This window comes from Vidua macroura, chromosome 21 (assembly GCF_024509145.1).
Source record: "Vidua macroura isolate BioBank_ID:100142 chromosome 21, ASM2450914v1, whole genome shotgun sequence".
Lineage (NCBI taxonomy): Eukaryota > Metazoa > Chordata > Aves > Passeriformes > Viduidae > Vidua > Vidua macroura.
The window spans coordinates 5210492-5234664 of record NC_071591.1 but is presented as its reverse complement, the minus strand read 5'-3'; the positions used below and the strand labels follow the sequence as shown (position 1 = coordinate 5234664).

The window sequence follows — 24173 nt, the reverse complement described above, 5'->3', positions numbered from 1 at the left end:
GACTGAACTGTGAATCCCTGCAAACACCCAGGAGTTTTCCACACAGCTCGGAGAAATGCAGTTCCATGAGGATATCTGGCAAGTCTAATTCATTATAAAAGAAGGATAATCCCTGTGGATGCAAGGTTATGTGGGTTTGATGGAGGAGATAACAAGAAAAGATGTATTTGGAGCACTGGCTGACAATGTTTAAATGATTTCTGGAGGTCTGTTTAGTTGTACTACATAAGCAATTAAACTCTGCCATGTATAAATCTGGGTATTGAATATAAATAATGGAAATTATTTCTTGAATATAAATAATGGAAATTTCAGGACTGGGTAATAGATTCTTAGCTCATACTTGGAATACTGGGCACGGTTCTACTCCTCTCTCTCCAAGAAAGAATTTACAAACACAGCCAACACAGAAGGGACAGTCAGGGTTGAAAAAGTTACCAGGACAACTTTTGTAGCCTTGAAGATCAGTTTTAAGGGTAAAACACACAACTTTGTCTCTCAGGAAGGTGAATTAGTCTGAGTGACCAGGATGATGCTGAGCTGCAGCAACAAAGGCTTTCCCATTAGAGATAAAATCATTGGCCCCTCTACTCAGCATTTGTCAGGCCATGCCTGGAGTATTGTGTTCAGTGGTCCCCACTGTACAAAAAGGAATACCTGGACAGACTGGAGGAGGTCCAGAAAGGCCACAAAGATGATCCAGCACAGGGAAGCTGTCATGTGAAGAAAGGCTGAGAGACCTGGAGAATGAAGGCTTAGGGTACTTTGTCCCTGTGTCCCAGGGTTTGAAGGGTGACTACAGGGAAGATGGGCACTGTTCAAGGAGTCACATGGAAAAGACAAAGGGCAATGGGTACAAGTCACCCCTGGGGAGATCCCAATTGGGCACCAGGGGACAATTTTTCACAGTAAGAACAATGAGCCATTGGAATAATCTCCCCAAGGAAATGGTGGAATCCCCAACATGGGGCACAATTCAGCTGAAAAGGGTTCTGGGCCATCTTGTCTAGACTGTGTTTTTGCCAAGGAACAGTGGGCCAGACAATCCTTCAATTCCCTTCCAACCTGGTATTCTATGATTCACTGAAACTGAACAGCTTACAAACGAATTCAGCTAAATTCTGAGGCCTTCTCATGCAGGTGAAAAGATTTATTCCAATGTTTTGACAGAAAAAGAATGACTATAAAGAAGCTTTCCAACTGTACAGCATGAAATAATTGCTTTGCATTAGCTTAGAACACCAGTTCTATTGCACTGGTGATTCAAACTGCAGTTGTTTAATTCAGAAGATATTCTTAAGCCTCCCCTTCACACTCCTTTTCCCTCTCTCCAGCAATCACCTCCCAAAAGAGTGGTATTGTTACAAAACTCAGTCAAATTGCCACGTAGAGCATTGCTGCAGGGAAGCACTGCTAAAAGGAAATTTAAGTTCAGTTGGATTTCCTTGCCTTACACTAAAACTGGCTCTTTGATCTCCTATCACCAAGCACAGGGTATGTATAGGGTACATATGGAGATTTATTAAGTTCCCCAGACACTCCTGCTGGAGTCATTAACTCTCTATTGAGTAGAAATCGACCCTCTTAAATTAGTCATGATTCCAAAAGGGAAACAGCTGCTCTGCACAGAGAGGCAGGGATGGCAGGTTGTAAACAAGGTTTACTCTTCCAGAAATGCAAATTGCTCTCCTGAGGGACTCCCTGAGTTCACACACTGCATCATCCTTCAGGAAGGAAGCAGTTCAGGAAGGAGACAGTGGTCTGCATAACCCAGAGAAATAACACTAAATCACATTACCCAGCATTTGAATTGATGAGAAATCTGACACACATCACAAGCAAAGACACAGAAATTTAGCCAGTTCCATTTGGGGAGCAAAAAAGCAGCTGTCTACTCAACATACAAAAAACTCACCACCACACAGGGAAAATCTTCTGCAGTGTCAAATTCTCCAACAAGAAATGCACAGACCAGGCCCTCCTCACCTGCATATTTCACCTTGATGCTGCTGCTGTATCTCTACAAATTCACAGCAAAGAATGGGAAAAGCAAAGCCTCTGGGACCACTCAGTGCAGAATTAATAACACAAGCACTGTAAGTCTTCTTCACCTTGCCAAAGCACCTTTGCATGGCACTGCATTTCCTACAGTGCTGGTACACTCATGGAGCCAGTGGGTGCCTTGATGTGGACAGGAGAGGGAAGGGATACAAGTTCCACCATCACAGAGCAGATGACTTGGCATCTCCTGAAAAATTAGGTCTATTAAATAGTTACAGTCTGCAGAAGGCAGATACCCACAGCCTGGGGTCAGGGTGAAGTTCACTGCTGAAAGACTTTGCTGACTAAACCTCAGGGGGATGTGGCAACAGCAGAGCCCTGAGCTGGAGCTCCTCCAGTTTAGTCTGGGGGTGTCAGTGACTGCATCTGGCTTCACTGTGACCTGACTGCTGAAACACCCACCTGAGATATCTCCAGAGCCCAGAACAGCTTCTTACACCCCTCATGGTAAGGATGTGTGATTTCCCAGTGGAGGGATTTGTGTCCCAGACCACGGCAGCCCAGAGGCTGGAAATGCAGTTCCCACCTGAGAGCACTGCTGAGCACACAGGAAGATCAGCTAATCCCAGGTTCCAATTAGCAGGATTTCTACACCTACATTCTGTCAGACTTTGCCTGTGATTCACCTACCCCAAGCCATGCTAAGTGTGTCTCCTGAGGGTAAGGAGGGGGACAGACTCTGTGCTTTGTGCAGAAATTCAGCACCCAGGTAACGTGGCACGAGAAAAGAGAAAATGAAACTTCAAACATGAAACCTCAGTATCTCCCCACAGTTATATTTACAGACTAGAAAACTACTATCATGGTGATATTCTATTTTAAGGCTTCATGCAAATCTGAAGCTATTCTGGGTCTCCAAAACATCTTGGATATTGCAGACATAACCTGAAACCTGCAGATCATAAGGGAAAGCTCAGAGAGATTTCAGTAAACTGGAGATCACTCCCAGTTCCCTCCAAAAAGTGGTTTCTCCACTTCAAAACCAAAGGCAAATACATCTAAAATTCCTAAGTATCTCAGATTATTGCCTAAGGTCAACATTTAACCATGTTTCTCTTCAGCCAAGGGACAGACCCTGCCTGACACCAAGTACTTCAAACCACTCTCCCCACCACAAATGCTGAGCAAATCAAGAGGCAAATCCTTCCCATGCTTGGCCTCAGCCACTTCCTATTTAAAATCAGACTCTGAAATGCCTACCTGGAAAAGAAACCCTTAGAAAAGCCAGTTGATTTTTAAATTTTATTACAAGAAGTCTGCAAAGGCACCACTGGGTACCACATTATCCCATAAAGATGTCAGCTTTTTAGTGATTGCAGCTCTGAAGAGAAGGCAGAAACAATAGAGCTCTGCCTTATATGTACAGTGGCTCCGTGCTGGCGACAGAGACCATTTCCCCAAATGGTCAAAAAATTGAAGCAGCTCCTCTGTGGTTTTTGAAAGAGAAGTGCTTTAAAGCACACAACCCACTGTGATCCAAATGAAATAAAGCTTTCAGTGATACCTACAAGGCTTCCTGGAAGCAGCATCAGCAAGTTGCAGCATTTATTTAGTTTATAAGGATATTTTCACAGACTGTGAGCTTCCTGCCCCAACTTTGCTACACTGCATTTTGTGTTGACACAAACATCTCTGCAAGCTTTGGCTGCTGGGGGTTTAGAGACTCAAAGAAAACAGGGAAGGAAGCTCAGGTGTCCTGCTCCACTCTCCCTCTATTCCTGCACACTGTGATCATTGCAGAGACTGAGCACAGCTTCTGCTCCATGTTCCTACTACCAAAAAAGGAGCTGAGAGGAAACAAAGCCAAACACTCCTCCCTCCAAGATCAGCTATCAGGCTGCTGCCTGGCAAGGTGATGGAGCCCATGCTGGCCACAGAAGGGGCAGAGAAGGGACATGCCCCCCACATACCTGGTCCTACAGAAGGAATGTGGACCTGGGTACATGATGCCCAGGCTTCCACATCCAGCCCTGCCTTTAGGCCCTTTGCCAAGCAGTCCTGGAGAAATAAGGAGGAAAGTGACTCTTATTCTGCTTCTCTGCCACTTTTCTGGTTACTTAATGCTCCCAAATTGTAATACCTTGGGTAAGGGATAAGTGCTGGTAGATGGCAGCTCTGGCACAGAATTTCCTGCTGCAGTTGTCAAAGGCTACAAAGCTTTGAAAGATGAAGAGATGTGAGCATTTCAGAACCTCACACAGCTTAGCATTAGGAAATTGCAGCTGTATTCTCTTCTGACTGTGCCATTGTGATCACTGTAGAATTTTAATTTCATTAATGCCATCCACTCTATCATGTGTGATGCAAAAAATAGCTCCTGTGTCTGCTCATATTGGCAGGTACAAGCTGAAGCAGCCAAGGTATCAATGTCAAGCCAAAGAAATGAGGGCAACCAGCCCCACTGCTTGGGGAGCACCTTGTTCTGCCAAAGATAAGAGCTCTGACACAGCCAAACTGCCCATTCTCCTGGCCAGGTGGATTTCTGGGAGCTTCTGGAGGTAGGAGTGCAGCAGCCAAGCCATAAGGGGCAAGAGAAATCAGAAGTGCTGCAGTAGAAGGAGGAGGTTGAAGTCATCCTATTGCTTCATTTGGAGCTGAGCAGCTCCTGCATCCCCCTGGAGCGAGCTGGGGAGAGCAGCAGTGCTGGTGGAACAATATCCCATTCTGCACTGGGAGTTATGCAAGAGCCTCCCAGTCACACGGGCAGAGGGGAGCAAAGAAAGGGCATTATTCACAGCCTGACATGGATGAACCCAGTTTAACACATGCACTTGGAAAACACTGTTCTCTCTGTTCAGTAATATTATTTCACATTCCACTCATTTTGATAACCTTTTCCTTCTCCCATCTACTCTGTTGACTGCCTGGAAAGTGGAGTAATGCCTTCTCCTGAGAGCTGCCAACATGCATAACTAACAGATTTTTCTTTCAAGATACCACTGAGCCTCATTTTGCAATAAATAATTTACAAATTCACACAATAAAAAGCTAGAGGAATTTAAAAGGGAAGCCTCTCTGCTTCACTTGAAAGGGAAAGAGCACCAGGGTAGGAAATTGCTTCCCAGAATTTACCTAACACTTTTAGATGGATCTATCACCAATAGGCTACATTTTACTCTGACCAGAAAAGGCCAGCCTTGGAAAGGGATGTAGAAATCAGGAGTTTCAGTCCCCTATTTCTAACAGTAAGTCATGTCTTTGTATCCCTTTGACATGACCTCAGCTTTGGAAAAAAAAATCTAGGGCAAGCCCTAATTTTATCTATGAAAGAAGTATTCTAAAATCACTTTACGCAGATAAAGCAGAGATGATCCCTCTCTGTTAGAAAAACCCACATGTGGTGCTACATCTTTAACAATCTGTACATGCATTCATCTGTCAAGTGCCCTGGCAAATCCAGAAGGCAACAAAGGATCAAATCTACATGGTGAATTTGCAACTAAGAGCCAATCAAATTACAAGACCACAGAGGTGTTTTGTCCTTTGATATGCAATAGCACTTGGGGGAAATTTTCTGAGCTTGTTTATGATTTACTGTCCTCATTTCCAAGAGCATCCTTGGTGCTCTCTGCCACACAAAGTCCTGATGCTCAGCACACCAGAAACACAAGATCCCACAGATGTAAAGGGAAATTTATATTTCATATCTTCACAGGACTGAAGTAACTTAGAATAGAATGAAGCAGACCTCTTGAGAAGCAAAACCTACATTTTACAAGGAGACCTCAGACTAGAAAGATTTCTTACCTATAATTCACTTTCCTTTCCTGTTCATGCAACAAAACATTTGGCATATTTTAAGCTCCAGCTTTTACTTTTTCCTTTCTCTTTTGGTTGCCTTTTCTTTTTATTTTTTTCCATCAAGAAATAAACATTTTCAAATGTTCTGGCTATTTTGTGCCTGTCTGACTCAAACTCGAGGAAGACAAAACTGTCCTTACACATTGTAATGTGGTGTTTCTGATCTACATTAGTGCATCTTCTGAGCAAATGTGTAACTCCAAACCCAGAAGCTATTTAAAACATTTTCTTCCTCTTCATTGCTTCCTTAATTTAGAGGTATTTGACTTGCACCAGTAAAATTTAAACTTTAAGCATCCTTCCACACATCCAATTTTGAATCAAACTAAAGAGAGAAAGTATTTCCAGACAGATGTGCTGAAACAGGACTGGATGTTTAAAATTAAGCATAAGTTCAAAAGCTTCACTGAGTGGGGATCATTGTAAAAAAGCCACAAATGATCCTGCAACCAGCCACCAACTGAGAAATGAAAATAAAAGCCTAGTGCCATCTGTGACAAGCATGGATTCCAGGATCCTGCATCACATGGAAAGCTGTCCTGCTCTAAACCTTCAACTATGAAAAACAATTCTGGTAATACTTCATTGCATCCCATGACATTGGGAAATCTTTGAAGCTGCTCAAAGGGCAGGAAGTTTGGTTCTACCTGGATCACAGAGGGAATGAAAATGTGTGGAAACTGCAAGCAGCCCTCAGGGAGCCCTCACAAGCCTGGCTGTCACAGAACCTGGGGTGTTAGTCAAAACTGAGCTTGCATCAACTCCTTTAGAGCCATAACAGCTCTGTTAAATTCAGATATCACCCACTAAAAGAAACTGACTGTATCTGTTTAGAGTTTTCATATAAATAAAGGTGTCTGCAGAGATCTCCCAGGTTTTAATTAACCAGCAGACTGACTCAAGTAAGGCATTAAGCCTCAGAGGGTTTATCCTACCAGGAGGATTGAGGAAGTAAACCTATCACATCCATGTTTACAAACAGCCTCCACCCTCCAAGCTCACCTTTTCAACATCTGCTTTTGTCACGTTGATGTCAGCATCCATTTTCTCAAAATACTGCTGTGCTCGATCAGCTTCTTTGCAATCACGTTCAAACCGCCTTTTACTCTGACAAGAAAAACCAGAAACCTTCATTATGGGAAGCAAAAGATACCAAAATATACCTAAAATTCATGCCTGCCACTAAAACAATCTGTTGCAACAACTGAAGGATTTTAGGGCTCTCTTGTTTACACTGGAATACATTTCCATATTAACAAACTTCAAGAACTGGAGTTACCAGAGGCACATTTTTGGTTCTATTATCCAGGCTGCTCATATGTCAGTATTTTTCCCTTTTAGCATCACTTCCACTCTTGTAGATGGAACCATTCTCTTCAACATTTAACCCCTTCATTTTTGTAAATGAATGAGGGAGTTACTAAGATTTATAAATTTGCAAGTAGAACTTTATGTTATTTATAGCCTCTTTCTATCCTCTCCTGTACTTACAGCCTCACTTTGCATTCATCACATGAATGACAATTCCAATGTATATTTACTTTTGGGAAGCAGCACCTGACTCAGGAGATATTCCTGTTCAATTTATTCACACATTATGAAGCTGTTCAACTTGCAGTGGAATATCTGAACAGGACCCTTAGGGACTCTGCAGTTTCAGCAATGCTTAGCACACTTTTCAAGCCATATCAAATGAAATGCTGCTCATGATAGACAAAGAGCCCACAGAAGCCAAATGTTCTGTTAAAACAGATTTTTTCAAGACTGCGAGACAGCAGAGTTTTAAAAGTCACATTTCTACAACTTTTATCCATATACCTTTCTTTTTCCAAATAAAATGTTTAGAACCATCTCTTTGAAAATAATATATAAACAACTTAAATGTCACATCTGAGGAATTTGCCACTTACTGCTTCAAGTTGTTTCCAGCAAGTTTCAATGTGTTGTTGTGCCTTTCTGCCATCATGGAAGTGCTGTTTAGAAAAAGAAAAGAGAAAGAAAACATTTTGAACAACAAAAGAACAAACAGTCAAGTATACTCAAGAAAAAGCCCAACCAGAAATCATTCTGACAGCTGTGTTCTGCAAGGCTGGTGAATTGAGCAGGTGTGTGATGACTATCTAATGTCTCAGCAGGCTGCAGATGGATATTTGCATCAATTATAGTGGTTAGTTCGACTAAGGCTAATTAATCCCTTTAGCAATTCTACCTTGTATTGTTCCCTGTATCTCATAATTATTGGTTTCCAGTATCATGAGATCTGAGGCACTTTTATCTGATGAGTATTTCTTTGGTGACAGACTGAATTAAAATTTCTCTCTACATGAATTTACCAAGATGCATTTGATTGGCACATTTTAACAACTGATATTTGTCCTGATTTTCATTCAGACTCAACAAAAAAACCCTCTTCTTCCTAGTTACTAGCTGTGTGTCAAAGCCAGCTGCTCCTTCCTCTCAAGAGGTTTTTGGTGCCATGGGTCCCTCCAGAATCCCTCCTCTGCCACACGCTGGGGGGTGTGTGTGTTCACAGAGTGAGGTGTAACACGAGTTTTAAATTGAGATGTCAGCTAAACAAGGAACTCCCCTCCTGATGTGCTTTTTGCAACAAGAATCTTAATTGCAGTGGGTTTAAGTAACAGTTCTTAGCCCTTACACAATGCTCTTTATCTAAGAATTTAATCTGTATTACAGTTTGACCCTCTGCAGAATCACAGAATGGTTTGGGTGGGAAGGGACCTCAAAGAACACTTTGTTCCAACCCCCTGCCATGGGCAGGGACACCTTCTACTGTCCCAGGGTGCTCCAAGCCCTGTCCAACCTGGCCTTGGGCACTTCCAGGGATGGGGCAGCCACAGCTTCTCTGGGCAAGCTGTTCTCCATATGCCTGGCTTTCCCTCAAGAGAAACAATTCATTCCAGATCATTGTATAAATCAGTGACCCAGCTCTGGACTGGAATGTGAATGCAGACCCAGCTGACTGCAACAACAGGTTATTCCCCTCCACACGCCCCCTGTAAAATTAATAATGAAACAAACTGAAACAGGAAGAGAGAGGACTTGCTTTTGTATTACTTACTGGCAATTAGTTTAACTCAAATACAGGAATGGTGTCACAAAGTAAACTTGAAAAACAAAGGCCAGATATTGCCAGATAATCCCACTAGAATTCATGTGCTCTCACACCCAAGTGTAATCAGATTTTAGATAAATCTTAAGGAACGCGATACCTACAGTTTGTTGGGTTAAAAAAAACCTCACACTCCAGATCATTAACCTGCCACAAAATGCCACAGTTAGAAAAATACGCCTGCAAGCACTTCACAATTGGCAGCTCCTTGGTTTCCTGCATCTTCCACTACAGCAACTGGTATTTTCCTGTGTCAGGGGAGCGAGGGACATTTCAGAGCTGCCACTCTGGCTCCATCAGACATGACAGCAAAAAGCCCCAAAACTGCAATTCTCTATCATACTGTGTCCAATAGGCTCATTTAGCCTTAAAAATCACAGTAATGTTCAACATGTCTGCAAGAACAGAACAACACCAGGGCTACCCTGGGTGCTCTGGATGCTATCTGTAGTCCCAAACACTGTCTGCTAAGGAGGGATGCTCACCTAGAACTGAGCACAGGGACATTCTACAGCTTTATGTGTCTGGATGGTGCTTATTTCCACATGAGAATTCTTAAAGCAGACAAGAGAGCCCCAGTGGCAATGTTTTCCATCCTGGCACATGCCATGCTCAGCTTTGGCTCTGCTCCTGCCCTCCAAGGAGGGAGCACGTGTGGCCACTGGGCCATGGAAGGGGGAGCAGTGACAGCCTGGCACTGCTGGGACAGCAGAGACCTTCTCCAAACACTGTCTCACCACATTGTGACATTAAAAAAACCCCTGACATCACTGTAAAACTGCTGGGTGGCAGGGAAAGGCTCCAAGTTGATTTCAATTCCCTTTGTAGATCCCCATGTCCTTTCAACTCCACGTGTGACAGATGCTGCTCTTCCCTGCCAGGGGCTCCTCCTTTCAGCCTTTTGTCATTAGAGTTTAGGAAAACAGTCCCAAGGAGCAACAAAACCAGTCCTAAGGAACAACTGTAATTTAACACTACATTTTTCAACATTTTGCTAATGAGCATGAAATTCATGGAAGCCTTAGCAGTGAAGCTGGAAGGAAAATGACTCCGATGTTTTCATGTTGCCTTCCCTGCTTCCACCAGCCCCCATTTGTGTGCTCCCCACTCTGCTGGGGTAGGAAGGGACCTGATTTGGGAGCAGCTGGACTGTGTGAAACCCAAAACTGTCAATGACCCATAAACCTCAGGAAAACAACATGCCAGGTTTGTTTAACAGGAAACAATTGCAGAGAGGAGCTGAAGGATGAACTTGGGAAACAAAAGCCTATCAGATGTATTTTTAAACCTTTGTAGTTGAATAATATAATTTTAACAAGCCATCCCTGTTATTTCCAAATTTGTCTTCTCTGTAAAACAAGCTGCACAAGCTTCTCAAAGTACATACAAGAAGCACTGAGCCTAAACAGTGAGACTGCATCCACTTCAGATTTTGCGGCATTTTGATACTTTTTTTTTTTTTTAAGAAATTCTTCTGCACAAATGGAATGCTGAAATGTAAAATGGGCATTGCTGAAGATTACTAAATAGTGAAATATTAAGTAGTGATAAATACAGGTGCATCACATCTTGAAGAGTTCCAGGAAATACTGCCTTTTTTCAGTTCAACCAATTCCTAAATATACTTATATAACCCTTAATTCTTGCTGCGTTGTCCCTTGTTGTGAGCGAAGGCACTTCTGGTTTTGCAAATCTTTGCCCTCAGATGGTAATTTCTGCCTTCCAAAAATTCATTTTTAAAAACAGCAACTAAGTGAGACCTCCCAGTTATCTATATTTCTTCACTGGCCCAATGTTATGGGTAAGAAAAGCCAAGGTACTATGGTCAAATGATCTGCTTAAAGTCATACAGGAAGCCTCCAGTTTCCTCAAACCACGCACTATCTTCAACTTCTGCAAACTCATTTCCTTTACAATCCTCTTAAACAGCAAATGTCCTTTACCTTCACCTCTTCCCCCCTCCAAAACCCCAGCAAAAATAACTCTAAGCTCAACTATTCCTTGACAAGGAATACAAGTTCCCATTTAAATAAATGTCTTTGAACAAATTAAATAATTGGTTGTTCTACACCTGAACATTTAGCAAATGGAAACATGACAAATGATTTAGAAAATCCTGTGGCAAACTACCACTCTTAGTCACATTCATTTCAGCAGCACACAGATGAATTTAGAGTAATTGATACAATATTGCTTTTTCCCCTCTCCCAAACTGAATGTCCATACGAATGGCCCCAATCAGGCTGTTAAAAAAAAAAAAAAATCAGAAGATAAGCAAGATATTCAATTAATAAATCACACCTCAAGTGTGCAGTGAGACATTAGCAGCAGTGCTGGTGGCTCAGATGCCATGATTTCCTCCAGACTTTTCACCCATATCCACAACATTCTAAAAACACATTAGAAGCATAGTAAAGTGAAAAGTTTGGGGTTGTTAATGTTTATTAAATCAACCTCCCTAAATCACCTTGAAGTCTATACTTTGCAATCTTTGGCTGGCAAACACTGTGCCAACTTTAAGATTTCCCTGAACAATATTTTATTGAACTATTAAACCAACTAAATGGTTTAAAACACAGCAGCACTGCCCAAACTCAAACCATACATGACCACAAGTGTCCTTTTTCCCTGTGTTAAAGGCCATCGTGTCCCAGGGTGCTCTGAGCAATCCACAATGGCCATGTTTTGACTGGACAACTCCATCCATTCCAGCTCACAGGATTAACACAATAATGCAGGTTTTAGGTGATCTCAGGAGAGTTCACAGAATCAGTTTGGAAAAGATCTTCAGGACTGAGTTCAACTCATGACCAACCATCACCATTTCAACCAGATCTGAGTGCCACGTGCAATCTTTCCTTAAACACTTCCAAGGATGGTGACTCCACCACCTCCCTGGACTGCCCAACCCAACCCTTTCCATGAAGAAATTCTTCCTGGAATTCCAAAATCCAGTTGTTAAGACTTCAGATACTTTTATCAGAGTATTAAGTCACTCATGTGAGGACTGTGGATTAACTCAACTTTTAAAAGCTTTTGTTATATTCAAAAAGCTCGCAGCTCAAGGAATGAGCTTTTCCCTTTGCAAATCCAGCCACGGGGATCAGTGTGCTCTCCTCATTAGGATGCTGCCTGTGTCTGGAACAGCTGGGGAGCAATCCTGGCTGCTGTGCAATCAAAGACAAACCTCTCATTGACTTTTGTTGGGCTCAGATTTCACCCGTGCTGATCAAAACCCCGGGAGCAGCGAGCGAGGGTCCCATAATGCAGAGCCTGTTCCTGCCAGCACTGCCACAATTAGGAGCAGCGGGATATTTTTGCAAAACTTCCTTGGTATGCACGAGGGTTTACACAGCCCCAGAGCTCACCCAGCACACAACAACAGCTTGTTAGAAGATGCATCTTATCTTTTTTTTCCCTGACCTTTTGAGAGGAGCGGGAGAAAAGATGTTGCTAAAAGCATCTAATGAAGGACAACGCATTCCAGTACTTTTGCTGAGGAGTTCCTGGGCAATTCTAAATTAAATAATTGCCTGAAACATGTACATTACCAGCATGACAACAGGGCTGCTTAGGCTCTGTCTAAACTGATCCTGTGAAACGTTTTAAAAAAGGCTGTAATAAGATAGCCTTGTTTTTCTTAAACAGGAGTTGATTACATGGTTAAACTAAAGACTTGTACATCTACATATGTTTGTATTAGAAATAATCATAAAAACAGTCTTAATTTATATCCATAGCATATGGTTCATTTGACAACATCCTTTTCAAGAATTCTCAAAAAATATATCTAAGGCATGGGTGCTTCATTCTTTTTTCTATTTACATGTGAGATAATAAAACAGACTGACAAAATAGTTACCTTTGGCTTCTGTAACAAGTACTCCCAGCTCACACTGATAATAAATATAAATACAGTACTTCATCCTCCAATTCAAACTCTTATCTCCATTTTTTGTTACAAGTGATTTCTAAAATAATGGCTACTGATTAAAGCACACCAGAGACGGAAATAAGAGAACACTATTTTTTTCCTCGATTTTCTCAGCAATATTTGCAAAAATCCTTGTCAAATGTTTTTCTTTTCCTGGCTGCAAAGACAGGAAACAGTCTCCTCCAAAGAAATCTTTGTTTCCAAAAATAGCAATATGTTCTTGAGGTCTTATCTCTCTCAGCTGTAGTAAGAGGGGCATAAGACAGTCCTGTGAATGTTGACATGAAATTCATGACCATTGTAACACATATTCATCAGCTAGTTAATATTAAGGCATAACCCTGTTCTCCTTTGCAATACCCATAGGAACATTATTCTCAACAAGTACTTATCAACTTGGTCAAGCCTGGAACAAGTTATACAAATATCTGTTCAAGGTTGAACTTAATTTGATGGAAGTATCTGCTCCTGGAGTGGTGCATTCCAAAGAAATTCCATTTAATAAGCACTATGGACCAAAGCTTCCCAGGCTTCAAATTCCAGATCAGCTGCACATGACAACCTGAAGTAGCTGCCCCTGTTGTTACTGAGCTGTAACAACAGAATGATGGATGGGGTTTGGAGAAACCTGGACCAGTGGAAGGTGGCCCTGCCCTGGGCAGGGAGTTGGAATGAGATCATCTTTAAGGTCCCTTCCAAACCAAACCATTCTGTGACTCCCTGGTGATTGGCACAAACCTGAAAGACACTGTGGCAGTAATATTTATGGTGACTTGTCATTTTCATGCTACATATGACACAAAGTCCTTATATTGGGAATTGGAACGCAGAACTTCTTCTCAGGCACAGAGACAATCCCGCAGCTTCCAGTACAGCTCCATGGCAGCAGAGCTAAGGGATCCTCAGGAGCACTCTGCTGCACTGGCCAGCTCCTGGAGAGGTCCTGCTGAACCATCTGCCTTCAGGGCAGCAAGGCCAGCAGGCCCTGGAACCAGTGAGCACACAGGTGTGACAGGCTGCTTGGAGATCCTGTACCCTCCTCCAACACATCCCTAGGGATTAATCTTGTCCTTAAAAGCTCACCTGTGCCCAAGTGCTCCACAAAAGCAAACCTAGGGCTTTTCAAATGGAGATTCATCATTACTACTAAAACTATGGTGTGAAAAGTTGTTTGTGCTTTTATATCCTTCAATGAAATTAGAGGAAGCTGCTCTAGCTTCCACCTCTTCTCATTCCCAGCATTGTCACCAAGCTCTTCTTCCACTGATCCACAGTTCAAAGATGCCATTTCAAACGGTCTTTGACATTCCTGTGGAAGACTTGCACTACAAAAACTAGAAGACGTACAAGCTAATGCCTCAACATGCAAGGAAATACTTTTAGCTGTTTCCATATACTCTTCATGCACACATTCACCTACATGGAAGTACCAAGACCTGCATCAGATATATAAAATATTAAATGGCAGCAAAAATACCAGCTGAACGTGCCCACATGTACCACAGGCTTGGATGAACACCATTCTCCACAGTTAACTCATATGCACTACTCATCTGGCTTTATTGTTGCTCTTTCTTTTCAGGCCAATCTCTGTGGCTGTACAGGCAGAACACAAAGGGAAAAACACATCCATGGCCAATTTCAACCCCCTCACCCTCAGGCATCTCTCAGTCATACACTGAGCAGGAAATGTTACTGTTCATAGGAGGCATCTCTCATCTTGTCCCTCTAAAGGGCTCTTGCTGTGCAGAGCAGTATTCAGGCTAATTCACAGAAAATGCAACTGCATTTGTTAGTAAACAGATTTTGCTTTCCCAGTCTGATTTCTTCATGTCGTAAACAGAAGCTGATTTATTTGGGCTATCATTTCATAGTTCAATGTACCCATTCAAAACTGGGAAAAGCAGGATATGAAGTTCAGTGGTCTCAACTTTGAGTCCTGCTAAATCCAAAGGTCACATTATACCTTTCAGCTGGATGGGATATTAGTATTAGTTTCCCACACAAAAATGCTTTGGAAACTTCCATAATAAGCACCTACTTTTTCTCCTCACGGAACAGCCCTTCACAGCACAATTCCATGATAACACACCAATATTTAACACAGCTCCATTGCATTTATGACCCATAATTTGGTGAAAACCAACAAACACTCCACAAGAGCACAGAATTTATTATGATCTTTCCTAAATAATTTTCTGCATTCTTAAATTTTTTTAGTAATTACCATTTAACACTCTACTAGTACAATTTAACTTAACGAAATACAGCTGAAACACCTCACAAGAAAGATGATGAATATTTAGAGTGGGACTGTTGTGCAGTGAATTTGTCAAGCACAACATAAACACCTTTACATTTAGATTAAAATTAAGACTTTCATTGATAGGGCAATGAAGTGGAAGTGGATTAGTCACAAAACACGAGTTGGGGAAAGCTTGGTTTAAATTGCATCAAGCTGAAGTTTGAAGTTTGGCAAATCACTTCCTGTCACTGTCACTCTTTTCCTTTTCCCACCCTTCACTTGGCCATTGGTTTGTCACTTCTGGAAGGCAGCAATATCTCTCTGTGCCCCTGCAGCACAAAGCACAGCTGTGCTCCAAACACACTCAGACCTTGAGGCACATCCAAAACGCAACATGGAAAAATCCATTGTGCTCCTGACAGCGCCGTGTGCTGCCACCCTGCCTCACGCCTGCTCCACGCCGGAGAAACCCTCTGGAAAACCACAGGACTATTTGCAGAACAGGGCACTATTCAGAATGAGTGAACGTGACAGAATTCCTCCAATTATTTACTTTTCATCAACACCTGAGAGCCTACATGAAACAGAAAGTCCTCTGACAGGCACTCCCTGGATGAATGCACACAAGGAGGGTCCACCATAAAGAACCAGACCTGTTTTGCCCCCATGGTACCCATAAGGATTCATTCATTCCCTGTTCCCCTTCTATCCCCACACAAAATGGAATGTATTGACACCAGGTAAATTCTCTCCCAACCACAGAATCCCAGTGCTGCACCAGTTCAGTCTGCAGCAAAGCCCTTGGCTTCTACTTGACTTTCATGCTTGATTGTATGGAGCCAGACCAGCCCCAAGGGGAGGTGGAGGTAGAGGTGAGAGCAGCAGCAGTAATGAGAGGGACAGTTCACGACTCCCAAATACATTTTTAGCAAAGCTGCCATGAGCAATGGCTCCACAGAGCAGCTGCTGCCAGGAGGCCGTGAGTCACACCTAGTTTTTGACCAGAGATCTAAATCAGAATGGCCCCAGGAAATAATTCTTGAATTTCTCTCCAAATTACAGAATTGGATGGATTCCTCAGCCAGAGTTGGATCTGTAAATAAACTATGGCCTGTGAAGTGTTAAGGGAAAAAAATAAGCCAACAAACAGAAATTCTCAATGGTTGGCTCAGTACATGTCCAACCTAGAAGTGTATTACGTGTCAGTGCTTGTGAAGTGAAGTCCAAACACTCTTCTTGACATGACAGGATCACCACCTTTTCTTGTGTCAAAGATGGACAAGACTAAGACCCAATTTTGTAATACTGCAGCTCCTCTAGCTCAGACTTGACACCTTTGAGAGCTGTCCCAAAGTAAGGCTTTGGTGATATTGGGCTGACATGAAGCATGACTGCAGAAGCAAGTTCTTCCCAGAGGAAGAACCACTCAGAGGTGATTCCCACCTCATTTGTGTGACTTGATGACATCTTCCAACAGTAATTCAGTCACGGGCCTCTAACCTCAATAACCTCAAGAGGAATATGGATGGGACATGCCCTTCACACAACATAGAACTGAAATTTGAGCTTTTAAACAGCTAACAAGGACCCTGAGGATGAGAATTTCTCCTGAAAGAGCATGGACACAGTAAGATCAAGAGAATACAAGAAGTTCAAGTGAGGAACTGCACTATAAAGAGTTTCACTTCACTGGGCAGCTGGGAAGAACTGAAACACAAGGAGTTCTCCCTCTCACTGTGTGACAAGCAGGCAGGGTGTGTGCCTGACTTCAGTGACTGTTAGGGCAAAATAACTCATTTGGTACAGTGACAACATTGAGAGCAATCCTATGGAAGAGGAATGCATAATATGATAAAGTCATTGATTCACCTTTGCTCCTAAAGATATTTAAGTTTCACACAAGGAGTCTTTGCCTGATTTTTTTAACCACTTTCTGAAGATCAAAAGCCATCACGCAACCAAGCACAGGATCTGAAAAATTGTAAAGGTAACCCAGAACTCTCTCAAGCTCTGAATCAGATCAGAGGAAAAAGGAGGTATTTCTCTTTTGAACAGCTCCAAATCACTGACCTTGCACATCATCCCACTTGTCCAACCTGCACACTTGTCCTGCCTGGTTTTATTAGTTGCTTCTTTCCTTATTTTCACCACTAGCAACTATCTACTATAGAAAAAACATCCCATAGGCAGCCATCAAGCACGCCTTTCAGAGAGCCAAACAAACCCAACATATGTACAATTTGCATACCAAATGAATTTTACCCAGCATAAAAGCAATGTAAGGCATGATACAGTACCAGTTCTGCACTGCTTACAGGCCAGGGGCTTGCACTTGTCAAGGAAAACCCAAGAAGTGATTTATTACTGTGTGACCCCAATCATCTGCTGGTGTAATTCCACTTGAATCAATAGAGCTAAATGAGCATGAAAACAGAGCAGAGCAGGCAGGCACCAGCTCCCCATGTGTTTAAAGATCACCAGCCACACTCATTGCCCACAACTCCAGCAAACACTCTTGTGCATCAAAGGGGTTTCCTTTGGAGACAGAAACTGTATTTACAGATATTTGAAAAAATTCTCCCCTGTGAGGGTGCTGAGGCCCCAGCACAGGTTGTCCAGAGAAGCTGTGGCTGCCCCATCCCTGGAAGAGTTCAAGGCCAGGTTGGACAGGGTTTGGTGCAGGCTGGTCAAATTATCCCTGCCCATGGCAGGGGAGAATGAGATGAGCTCCGAGGTCCCTTCCAAGCCCATTCTGATTTGCCTGACCACTTTCTGCTGGACTTGAGTTCATCTTTCACACATTTATAGTTATGACACCTCTGTGTATCATTTCCATCCTCCAGGTGGGAAAGTAAAACCAAAAGAGTAAAGGTGCTTATCTACCACAGCCATGCTGAAATCACTGGAAATGTGTACCATTTTACAGGTATTTGGACACCCAAATGACTTAATTCAAGACTCAGTGGACAAGAATGTGGGTCTCCCAACTCCTACACGTGGACCCAGCCCCAGGAGTGGCTCACTCAAATGATTATTTGGACTTGGAGCACAGCAGCTGATGGCAGAACAAGCAGCAAGCACGAGAACTCTGCCAACAAAATTTCTGGAAATACCAAGTCATTCATTAATTGATATCATAAAATGTTTTGCCTAAGCTGCAGCTCTCAGTGATATTTATACAACATCCACCCTCCCCTCCTGCAGATCTCAGCAGGATCAATGCTTTTACAGGATGAAGTGAGAGGCTGTATATGAAAAATGCCTGAGGGCAGGAACAGTTTCCTTTTCAACACCATTTTCTCAGGAATGAGAAATCTACAGGAACCAGACAAGGATTCCTAATTCCTATAAGCCTCTATTTATGTTGCAAGAACAAAGCAACTCTGACTGACAACTGTTTTCTGTTAAAGGCCAGTAATTATCAGCAACAGCAGGTAAATACACTCAGTTGCCTTTTGCTGTTCCCATGTTCTTATCACTAGGCCAATATTAAACTAATTTTCCTGTCATTCACCCATTACTTATATGAGCCATACTTACTAGAAAAGTTTACAAACAAACAAAAAAAAACCAAACCAAACAATAGTTACTGCTCAAATTCTTTATGAGAAATATTGCAAGCCCTCTCCCATGGTACTTAGAATGGCTAGATATTCCAATCAAGTTATATGCCCATGCAATTGAAAAAATAGGTAAAAACATTAGAGCTGACAGAAAAATGCCACACTAGAATGCTGCTTTTCTTTTCTTCTCCTTTTTGCACAGACCCATGCTGGATACAAGGTCACAGAGGGGCTGAGAAAACATTCTCATTACAGCTATATGTAAAGCATCCTTCCATGCTGTCCCTGAAAGATTACACACCATTCTGCAGATTAAAGATATGTCTATATATTCTTTTCCTCTGTTGACAGAATTATCATTCTAATGCTATACTTAGAAAAAGGTGGTGATTTCCAGGGCTCTGCTCCCACACAGCACCTCAACACATGCTTAGTGTTTAGTGGGACTATTTATAAATGTATAAGTTCTGCAGGAGTATTTTTGCACTTTCCAAAATAGACCAAGAGTTTGGAAGTGAAATATAATGCTCTGATGCTCCCTTTGTACTTTGCTTAGTCATTTTATACCTGTTGTGTGAGTATTTGCAGTGCTTAGAATCCTTCTTCTATGTGAAGATTTATGTGTGATCCAGGAGATAAAAGGGTTCAAGGCAAGGAAGGAAATCACATCTCAACTATCCATTTTACAGAGCTGGTGATGTGCAAATTAATCAGCTTTGAACATTCACTGTAGCAGGCACATAGGTCCCTAAAGTACCAGCTGCAATAGAGCACTAACATAAAGCTCTTAATTCTACCAGTCTTGAAGGACAACAGGTTGAAACCCACATTCCCCACCTTCACCAAACAAGACAAACCCCCTACTTCTTATTAAAATAACTTTTTTACAGAGTCCCCTTGGCCAGATCTGGCTGAGAAGCACAAAAAATGTGAATCAAGATCCAAATAGTTCTCTCAATCAGCCTCAGCACTGCAGTTCCTCTGTTTATTTCAGGCTTTACACAGTGCTGCTGGACTCTTCCCTAAGCAAGCTTTTGGCTAACAGAGCCTTAAGCACAGATGGGTCTCTGACCTTATTTAGCAGGGATGCTCCTGCAGGCATTGCTGTCTGATTTTATAACATTTGATTCAAACGGTTCAGCGACTTGGCCAGGGCACATAACCCACTTCTTTAATGCTTGCATAGCTCATGTTTATTAACTACAAATAAATCTCACTTAACATTGAACTCCACTACCACTAATTAGCTGTCTTAAATAGCAATTCGTTGTGAATAATAAGTAAAAAAGGATGGGTTACCGATTTCCTCTCCTGCTTCAGCTCCTGCACGTAGCGTGTTAACTCTGCAGTGATCAGAGAGGTCATGTTCTCTGAGATGACCTCGTGCTGTCCAGCATAGTCATTCATTTCATTTAAAGTGGCTAGGAAGGCTCTAGTTGATGTGTACCTGCAAAGGACAGAAATGCATTTTGCTTTTAGTCCCTTTCTTTTCAGACAGACTCACTGCAAAGGGAGGTGGGACCCTCCTTAAGCACTTAGCATTGCAATGAATTAGCACAGATTCACTGGAAGGAATTTCTCCAAAGGAAGCCTGTCCCACACTGACAGTTGTTTGATAAGTCTATCTCAATTTAGACAGTTTGACACTAGCTCTTAAAACATCACCACTTTAGAGTGCCAGGTTCTTTATTAGCACAGCTCTGGGGCTTCAGTTTTCTAATCTCTACTCACCAAACATTTCTAGTTATCCTCTCTCAGTGCACAGAGTCATCAGTATATCCTACCTGGAAAAATCCTGTCTAAGCAAGCAAAATTTTGGCCAGCATAGCCTAGAAAAGAAAGTTTTTCATAGTGTAAATTTGATTTCAATCAGATATAGTTTATAAAGTTTTCAAATAAGTAGAGTTTACTAACCAGGTGTTCATTGTCAACCCATATTTTTTTAGTACCTTCCATCACAAGGTTTATTTTTTCATATCAAATAATCTCCCATACAGCATTCCATGTATTACTGAAAGGAAGAAACATCTGTGCACACAAATTTTGAAACAGCAGATTATGTCACTGGTATATTCAGCCCAGTGCCAACAGAGCTGCATTTAAATACCCCAGCTGGCTGTGCTGGGCAGCTGGAAGCCAGCAGCAAGACACTACTACATACTAGAAAAACTATTGTTGTTGTTATTATTATTCTAATTCTAAAATAGTAGTGGTCTACACTGATAATATCACCTAAAGGTGAAAAATCAAAGCAAAGATGGAGAGGAAATAGAGGAAATAGAACGGAGTGGTACCAGTAGGGATGAAAAAGGCACCAGATGAAAATAAAAACAGGAGAAACTAAAAGGGGGACTAAAAGGGACTAAAAACGTTACAAGCAGAAACATCCACAGTCAAGATGTGAATTGAGAGAAATCCCAGTGGCAAAAAAATCCCAAGGTATAAAAGGCACAGAACTAGAGACTGACAATGAGCTTGAAAAAGCTGATTTTTAGCCAGGTTGTCTCCAAGCAGCATCTGAGGCACCCAAAGGTCACATGACAAATCCCCAGACATTGTTTTGAGACATGAAGTAACTACACTGAGGTGAACACTGTATTTATAAAGGGCAAAGGATGCACAGGATCTTCTGTGCCACATCACATAGAATCATTCAACTCCAATATCCTTTCTCAGCAACGAAGGATGTGCCAAAACCCATTGTAATAAACTCAAAATACCCATTTATGGTAGAGCTATCCAAAGGCAGATTTATTCCTAATCCTGGGTACAGACCAAAACAGCCACTGTGCTGGTAACATAATCTTCCTTGTGTAAATACCAATATCTCAGGAAACAATAGCATAAATAACTCATTCCCAAACAATGTTACTAAAAATAAATTAAAAAGCAAGCAAAAAGGCAGTTATCTCTGTTACACAAGCCACTGGAGTAGCTGTACAGAGCAGCCTGGGGGGTTGACCCAAAAAATCTGTATTAATATAATCATCCAATTGGACCCATATGCAAACTCTTTTGAAACATGTCAAATTTCAAGGTCAAGGGTTTGAGGCTGCTGCTGGGCTCTCCAGAGGCAGAGCAGCCTCCTGAAACACCAGGCTGAGGGTCAGCCCGTGCCATGCCTTCCTTCATTACAAAACCCTGACATTGAGAAACACCGGGGTCACAGCGCTCTAAGGGGAAAGGTTCTTGCTCTGATTTAGAGTCTGGTGGGAAGCTCATCTTCTAGAAAATTCTCCTTAAGGGATATCTTTATTCTCCCCAAGGGCAGGAGGGCTCTTAGGGACCTGTGGAGTCTCATCTCCTGGACCTTGTTGCTCAGAGAAGGAGCTGAGCTCTCTGCTGCTGCCTGCGAGCACAACATCAATCCCCTGCCATGGGGACAGGTCGGAGCAGGTGAATCACAAGCAGACAGGTGAGGCTGTGCCACATCCTTCAACAGCAGCAAGCCCCAGGATACTGGGAGTACAACCCTCACCCTCCACCCTGCTCTGCAGGAGCCACTGTGCTGTTAGAACATTACCCCTTTTGTGAGTTACTAATCTGCATTGTCAGCCTGCTTGAGTAATTTAATTCTTACACAGAGTGCTTGAGTTTCATGCTAAAATTAACAACTCTTTCTGCTGCTGCTGAAAGCAGATATGAATTTGGTCGTTCACTTCAGAGAACCAGGATTGGTCTGGCTTGAAGGTTTTAAGGCACATTAAAAAATAAATTAAACCAAAATCCCAGCCCACACATCCAGAAACTGCAACATAAGGGAACTGCGTAGTTGCAGATCAAATCCACTCCTTAATATCTACCCCATAAGCCTGTTTCTGAATCTGTGATGTCTATATTCTTACACCTGACTTTAAAATCTTGGGTTTACAAGCGAAATCCTAGGTGATGACCCAATTTTTGCCATTCTTCCATCAATGTGTGCTCACCCAGCAGGAGAACATGAACATACCTGTATTCTTCCTCCTCTTTGGAGTTCTTCTTGGGCTGGTATTTCTTTGAAAGATTCCTAAAATTAAAAATACAGATAGATAAAATAAAATTTTAAAATATCCTTTGAAGTTTACTGATGATCTTTAGATGCACACACATTGTGTGAGGCTGGAGTTTTTATCTGCAGTGAGTAGACACCTTTCCTGAAGCATGACAACAATCAGGCTTTGATTGTGCTGCAGCAAGACTCTAAGAATGGGCTGCACAGTGCTCCAGTAACTACAACAAAGCAGCAGATTCTGAACCCAAGAAGTTGCTAAATTAAGGTCATGAAGTTGATACACCTGGGTTGTGGTTCTGCTGATGCACTGATCTCCTTCACCTGATCTAGAGGAGAGGTTATTTTGGAGCAGGAGTCATCCCAGGAAAGGGAGATCTGAAGCAGCAGGTGACACTCTTGGCTAGGCAGGTTTGCCTGCCTTTAGCAGGATGATTAGAAGGCAAAAAAAACCTTCACAAAGCTGTGGGAAGCTGCACTGAGATAGCAAAAGGGGGCTCATTTTGTGATTATCAACTAATGCTGGGGGAAGTGTGACATTTGATTATCCTAATTAGCACAGATGATTGCATCTCATTATCCCCCAGCCAACTACTGATTTAATTTTAAAACACCAATATGCTCTTGGAGTGATTGTATCTTAAATAAGAAACCTGAACCTTGCTGCGAGCACATCTGACAGTAATTGTATGGTTTTGATTGCCCCACAAGCCTCTCATCAGCAGCAAAGGCAGGGATTTGGGAAGGTGTGCTGCTCACCTGCCCCTCAGTGCACCTTGCTGGTATCAGCACCACGATGCACATTGCACTGCAGCACAGCACACCCTTCAACCAGTGCACAGCACAGAGCTGACCAATTTTAAGGGCTTTTCACTGCTCCTCTGTCCTAAACTGAGCCCCATTACTCCGTTCTCTCTGGCAGCCTCTCACCCTGCTGAGAAAGGGAAGCTATTTGGTTTAGTTTTACAAGGTTGTTTCAGTGATGAAGAGCAGCACACAGGGAATATTGATGGAATCATTGTCCGAAGGAGGACTGAGTTTTATCAACTTATCCATGCCAAACTCTTTGAAGAAGTCCCAGAATACATCAAGTTGTAAAGAAACTGCCTTTTCAGAGGTGTAACCCATTCCCTGCTGATGCTGGCTTTACTGCTGACTTGGGGACAAGCAGGGCCTCCCATCTCACATTTCTTATTCCTTTTGTTCTCCTTGAGGAATTAAGGAGCATCTGCCCCAACAGAGGAGTAGCCAGAACGCTGGCAGATTTGCACAGACAAACATGTGTTCCTCAAAATTTAAGTATCTTGACTGGAAGAGATCCAAATGAATATCTCCCTCTCAGTCTGTGCCTTCTCTCCAGGAATATGCTCTGAAAAAATTAACTTCTGTAGCTCGGCAGCTTCCACCAAGCACCAGCATGGGAAGGGTTCTGCAAACTGTTCTGCATG

The 24173-nt window shown here is 42.4% G+C and overlaps 1 protein-coding gene across 9 annotated transcripts in view; it reads right to left on the bottom strand.

Moving 5' to 3' along the window:
- FNBP1 (formin binding protein 1) overlaps positions 1–24173 on the bottom strand; it is an 89695-nt gene that overhangs the window by 32630 nt on the left and 32892 nt on the right. For 8 of the 9 annotated variants that reach the window (XM_053996370.1, XM_053996378.1, XM_053996371.1 and 5 more), the window contains exons 3-6: positions 22687–22743; positions 20034–20181; positions 7773–7835; positions 6865–6969 (exon numbers count right to left, since the gene is read on the bottom strand). In XM_053996370.1, coding sequence (XP_053852345.1) covers positions 6865–6969; positions 7773–7835; positions 20034–20181; positions 22687–22743 — 373 coding nt within the window. Of the gene's footprint in view, positions 1–6864; positions 6970–7772; positions 7836–20033; positions 20182–20518; positions 20564–22686; positions 22744–24173 lie in introns of all 9 variants that reach the window. The other variant, XM_053996369.1, reaches the window with a different exon arrangement.